The 6,842-nt window shown below is 41.5% G+C and overlaps 1 protein-coding gene across 1 annotated transcript in view; it reads right to left on the bottom strand.

Moving 5' to 3' along the window:
• Nucleotides 1-3,542: 3,542 nt before the first annotated feature.
• Nucleotides 3,543-6,842, bottom strand: part of LOC111865550 — a 36,926-nt gene continuing 33,626 nt past the window's right edge. The window contains exons 13-14 of the mRNA XM_033751868.1: nt 6,520-6,779; nt 3,543-4,708 (exon numbers count right to left, since the gene is read on the bottom strand). Of these exons, the coding sequence (XP_033607759.1) occupies nt 4,459-4,708; nt 6,520-6,779 (510 nt within the window). The 3' untranslated portion in view covers nt 3,543-4,458. The remainder of the gene's footprint in view (nt 4,709-6,519; nt 6,780-6,842) is intronic.

The raw sequence follows: 6,842 nt of genomic DNA on the forward strand, positions 1-6,842 counted from the left end.
TTTGAAGGACAGTCTTCTGCGGTGTGACGCCTTATATTCTGGTAGATTGTTACCAACATTTCAGAGGAACGAGTTGCCTCCATACGCATAACAGAAGAATAACTATCTACCAGACCGAACGGCATCACATCGAGCAAGTTGGTACAGTGGTAAGCCCCTAAGTTTGTATTTTGGGAGATGTTCCGTTCTAATATCGGCAGGAACAAAGGCTGCTCTCGTGAGTTCTTCAGTACCTCCAGACATATTCCTCGATTAGACCGGTGTCTCTTCCTTCCAGATCCTTTCCAATTTTCAATTCGTTGACGTGCTAGAGCCTAGTTACTAATGGCATCGTAAAATAGATCTAAATTCCAGGCGGCATATCCCGGAAGATAATAATCTTCATACTTACCCTCGTAAGAGCGGCCTCCGTAGTCTAGGGGTAACGTTCCCACCTCATGACNCTTTACTAATTTAGAATTTGTATGATTCTTTCGGTGAAGGGCTGGTCCATCACAAGGTCTCTACGCTCCGCAACATGTACACCAGTTCAATCCCGAAGCAGGATTCCAATCCGAGTAGCTATATATCAGTGTTACAAACCAGTGGGACGGTTGCGGGTTCGATTCCCAATGAGATCATTGGATTTTTAATTTCACCTAATCCTTCCAGCCGCACTATGGCCCTGGGATTGACTCAGCCTAACAAAAAAAATCAGAAATCTTCCTTGGGGTAAGGGACGGCCGGCGTGTAAGGCTGACAACATTACCGCCATATGTGAGCCAACGGTCTAGAAAATATGGGAAGCTCGACGCCTCACAACCCTATGGGCCTTCAAGGTTGTTATAGTGATAGCTTTACATGTTACCTATTTTTTACAAACTAGTCAGTATTTCTATCACGAATACGAGGTTACCCACTAATCACGATTTTTTTGTCTGATTTTCTTCAATGTGTTTGACTGAGGATCGGCTAAGTTACTTGTGAGGTACATGGTTAGAACTTCGGTCTGATTAGCAACTATAATATTAGAAAGATTTCGTGGTCTTAGCTTTTAGTCAAGTAATTCCAGGACAGTATTTTGAAATAGATATCGACCGTATCTCCATATCATTCTGAGCCATGTAATATCTGAAGTTGATACATCATTAAATAATTTAAGAACTGACGAAAAGCGTAGATCGATCAATAAATGAAGCCATCAGCCATGAATCAGTTATTCAGCCAATCACTAAATGAGACAAAAAACCAATNAGAAATTAAAAGGGGGACGCACAATGGACCAATAACTGGTCTAAGTGCATGGGGAAACCCACCCCTTCCCATAATACATACATACATATAGCAAATTATGTCAGATTTCTTCAAAATATTAGAGTTATCATCTATTTTTATGCTCATATTTGTTTAGAAATACATGGCAGGCCAGTAATTAACATCAAGATTGTCCCTAAGGCTCGAGTGGAACCCTAGAGCAGTCAATGTGTGCTTCGTTATGAAGAAATTACCTCCAGGGGAAGGTTTCCCTTCAAGTGCTGCAGCTCGTCATAACTCCATGCGTCTGTGGTATCGTCTTGAGGTATGAGAAGTCCTGACCAATCAGAATGTTATCATAGTCCCGGCCCTAATTAGAGCGTCACGTCTGGCCTGGCTGAACTCAGATTAAGCAAATTACTTCGTTACGAAAACAGAGTGACGCAAGACATTTTATATATAACGAAGTATGATGTTAAAATCTTATAAACACAACATGACACTCAAGAATCTCGAGATTAGTTATGTCTCCATTTGTCCCATATAAATCAAAATATAATGGAATAACTGCAAATAATATTTAATAAATATAATCCAGCCGATCACGGTAGAGTAGTCTAAGGTATTTACTGTCTTCGTTCGATCTGAAGCCGAGGTCATGGGTTCGAATCCCACACAAGATATGGATGTTAGGTATGTGTATGTATTTATCCTGTGTTTGTGTTTTCCTGTGTTTTGGTAAAGGCCTTGCGACGAGCTGATCACTCGTCCAAGGAGACCTACCGTCTACAAAATGATCATGAAACTGAAAATCAGAGGCCAGGGTCCAAGGAGGCTGTAGAGCCAGTGAAAAAATTATAACCCAAGTGATTAGTGTAGCCATAATAGTCTATATTTTTCTGAAAATAAGTGGTTTGTATCTCTGTTAGGGTATGTGATTTCTCTGTGAATATTAGTGGTTTTACTTGGTCACTACAAATGTGCAGCGACCGCTTCCTTACACGTCCTTATCTGCTCGGCATTCATGACAATAATGCCATATAACTTGAAGCTTTATAACACCTGTCGATGAAACAGCGTCGATAACCAACGTATGAATGTATCATCAATGGATGGAGTAGATCTATCAAAACGCTTACCAAACGCGTTTCTAAATGCGGAACTGATATGATATTATACGTATAATAACCTTGGATAATGGACCTGCTAACAGAAGCGGCAGGATAACATTTGTGGTAAGAGAAATCGAGGGACATACGAGGTCTGCGTTCTCATTCAGGCATGGATGTTGTCCACGAACAGAGGAACGATAAATTAGTCTGCGTATCCAACGAAAAATCTACAAGCTGACATTAGGTGAGTCTATGTGGATCATAGGCATAGAACTTATATTTATATAAAAGGTTTCGTGAAGGTTAATGAATGTTCTGAAATTAACAAATTTCCTGTAACCATGACCAAGAATTGTCGAAAATAAACACTTTACACGAAGTAGCAGTCCAGTTTTGTTTTGTTTCATTGCATCGTGTCTATTCTGTGAGTATCAATAATATTTTTATATGAATATGTGAAATTTAGCATTCTACATAAAGGGGACGATTTAAGACTGCTTAAATGTGCAGGTTTCTCTTGGGAGCTGGCCCTAAAATTCGACCTCGACCTATTTTTCTATAATGTGTAAGACTGGAATGGAAAAAGGCAGAAGGCGGGGAAAGTTAATACGGAATTTTATATAATTATATAAAATTATCAATTATAATTGATCCTGGATATTCTTTTGAATTCTAAACAGGCGCTGCGCCAAATTTTATTCATTTTGACTTATTGGACTTTTTTTTCAGAAGCGAGTAATACATTTCTTAATTACTTTCTAGTTATAATCCGGTTAGGAAGAAATGATGTTTTGATTCACACAATTGTGCGTTCAGGGTACGATATCTATTTTCATCTTTCTCAATTCTAGAAAATAGAAAACATGACGTTTCGGAAACTTGATCTCTTTCCTCCCTCAGGTGAGGGGGAAGACACCTACTCAATTGGGCCCTTTACAAAGAGTTGATCTCAATCACTGGACAACCCCTGTCAGATTTACACAGCTATTTAATTGTCTGAGACCATACTATTTCGGCGGGAGGTAACAAGAAAATATGCAATAATAATTGTGATAAAGCAAGCACATGTGTGGAACTAGGATGGAAAAGGAAGTAGAAATTTGGGCTTCAAACCTAGCCAACAAAAGCAAGTGCATGAGCGCAAATGCAAAACAAACGTGGGAAAAATTGTGAAAATATGTATTATTTACTACTAGTGCCATCTGTGGCTAGATTCATGGCCCTGCCGTTTTACCCTGGAGAAGCAGACTCTGGTACCCATTTGATAAGCCTGGGTGGGACCTAGAACCTATCTTGATGCTATGGAGGAGAGAAAAATTTGTCTCTGCCGGGAATCGAACGTAAGTCGTCCAGCTTTTAGTCCGTCACTATACCGCCTGAGCTATCCCAGGTCTGGAAATAATTAAGAAAATCACACAAGAAAATTCTGAGGTTGTAATTCGATAGGCAGTGCCATGACACAGACGGTTATTGGTTAGCTTCCTTAAGCGGCGGTCCAGGTTCGAACCCATGTGAGGTCATTTGGGTCTAGTTTCCCTTGTAAAACGTCCTTATACTAATCGCTTCACACTCATCTATTATCAATCGTGGCTGGCACAATAGGCCCAGTAGTGGCCGGAGTTCCAAGTTGACTCAGTCCCACCCCCATCAAAATTAATTAAGTTTTCCAAAAACTTTTATTTTCACAGAATGTAACTATGTTACTCTCAGAATCATCCACATTCGAGTGGTGACAGTTTCCAGTCTTTGCTCAGAAATAGTCCATACTGATTTGACAATGTTTCTCATTCCTCCCAGACAAATACTGGGGTGGAATAATACCCTAGATAGACCAAAACAATTTCCTTCTCTCCTTTCAAATTAATTATTCGCAAACTTTATATCATTCCGCACTTTTCAACAGGGCTATTGAAAAAGTGTCTTTAAATAACCACTGAATCAACCAGTTCTCCTTCACTTCAACAGGCACAGTCTAGAGAACAAATAGTAATGCTAACAATGTCGTTAAACAGACCAAAATAAATACATAACACGGCGCTTCATCTCGTAATTCACTCCATATAACATGGACAGTTGATAAAGGTTAGTTAAATAAACAAAGAATATGTCGATTCTACAAAGTGCGCAGATTAGCCTGGGCTGTGACGTAGGAGGGTCGCGTCACCATCCGTCGAATTTTGCTTTCCAGAATTAACAGACAGGCACATATCAGGATACTGGCCGCCCACATGACAAGAAGAGGCGTAGCGTCGCCCAGGTTGACGCTGGACAGGTCGTTCTTGACCCCCTTCCGTTGTTGCACCTCCAGGCCGCCCTTGGGCTGCAACTTCTGAAGTATTCCGGCGCTGCGCATGCTCTGTAAGCTGTAACACACGTGACAAAAAGGTAACAAAGTCAAGTTATCCCTGTAATAGGCCGTGAAGGCCCATAGGGTTGTGAGACGTTGAGGGTCCCACATTATCCAGACAATCGGCTCAAAATGGCGGTAAGGTTGTCAGCCTTACGCGCCGGCCGCACTTTACTCCCCAGGAAAATCATTTTTAATTAATTGCTGGTACTCATTTCTGTTAGAGGCTGAGTGAACCCCAGGGCCATAGTGCGGCTGGAAGGATTAGGTCAACTCAAAAAATCCAATGACCTCATCGGGACTTGAAGCCGCGACCTTCGGGCTTGTAGCATAGCCCCTCAACCAACTACACTACCGCGTGCCCCCCACAGGTGAAAAATACGTGTATTTATTGGTGGCATGTTTTATTTATATCTTATGTAATTAATTTGTCAGTAGCTCAGTCTACGTAGCTTCGAAGGGTAGCGTGATTAGTGAATACGTGTTCATTTGATTTGCGTGGACGGCCCTTAAATTTCAAATTCTTGTCTTACTTGTAGGCAGTTCGTGTGATAAGCTGTTATTCCTTTATATGTTGAGACCTTATATGGTCGTCATTATCCGGTAGATCTGGTAGTATTTGCTTCATTGTGATGATCTTTATAGTTCATTATTCTAAAAGTAGCTGCTGTGTTGTGTTTTAGATTTATGTTCTACATACCGTGGTACTGTGTGGGTTCCGTGGATGGTGTGTGGTTATTGGAGGATTACGAATATTGTTCCATGTAGGCACGTGTCTAGGAAACAACGAGGGATAAAACACATTTCCATGGAGGTGGATTCCTGGAGACCAATTCGGTGCAAAATAAGTTTCCGTTTAAACGAACACTGAACAAACATTTCCATGATACGAGCATTCAATAAACACTTCCATGGATACCGCTAGGCTATATAAGCGTCCGTTCAGATAAGAACGGCGGCAGTTGCAGTAGAAAGGAGAAGGTAAAAAGGTAAAAGTATCCCTGTAACAGGCCATGGAAGCCCATAGGTTTCTGAGACGTCGAGGTTCCCACATTTTCTAGACAGTCGGCTCATAGATAGCGGTAAGATTGTTAGCCTTACACACAGGCCGCCTATTCCCCCCAAGGAAGATTCCTCGTAATCATTTCTTTAAGAGGCTGAGTCGAACCCAGGATCATAGAGCGACTGGAACAATTAGGTCAATTGAAAAAATTCACCTTATTGGGACTCGAACTCGGGACCTTCCGGTTTGTAGCATAATGCCTCAACCAACTACGCTACCGCGTACCCTGAGTTACAAGGAGAACCAAGAAGTAATTAGTTCGTAAACCCGAACAAAGTCGGTCACAGTAGAAGACAGACTAGAAGAGAAGACAATTGTAATCCAGTCAGAATGAAGCGAGTCTTAGGCAGTCATTTATTGTGAGCTGTTGTAATTGTGATTAAGAGATATTGTAAAATAAATGTTAATAACTACAGCCATCCAATCCAAATCCGTTATTGTTCGTCACGGAGCCATAAACACGTGACAATAATCATTATATTGAACTGGAGGGAATGTGGAAGGAATCAATTGTGACTTATTTGAGGTGTCACTCGTCAATCGATGTTTGCCTGAAGGAACTGAAGAGGCAGAATCACTGCAGGACAGTGTCTGTGTCCAACAGGACACTCCCCGAACACAAGCCAAGAGAATTACATCTTCACGAACCGGGAATGTTTTAAGTTACATGTATGCTCATAACGAGGTGTACACTCGGTACCCCCGAGCATTGCAGCCGATACGCGCATGGATACAGATTTGACAGCAAACTGCATGTTACTTACTTGTGGTTTATGATGTCTCTGTATGGACTGCCCTTTGCGAAAGCGATGGCTAAGTTCACCTTTATAGAGGTGGCTGGCAGGCCGACTATCTTGCAAGGGATGTCATGTCTGACGCTTTCCATTCGTGACATCTGGGCTACGAAGGCGAACTTCATGGAACAGACACGCTGAAGACCTCCTAGGGTAGAGTGCGGAAAGTTGTCTGGGTCTGTGGCCATCAGTTTCTTGTACAGTCCGCTCAGTAACAGATCATTCGTCTCCTGTGTGAAAGGTAAAGTGGGATATATTTAAATTCGTTTAAAGCTAAACTACACTCTTTTTTT

Source organism: Cryptotermes secundus, unplaced genomic scaffold, assembly GCF_002891405.2.
Source record: "Cryptotermes secundus unplaced genomic scaffold, Csec_1.0 scaffold836, whole genome shotgun sequence".
Lineage (NCBI taxonomy): Eukaryota > Metazoa > Arthropoda > Insecta > Blattodea > Kalotermitidae > Cryptotermes > Cryptotermes secundus.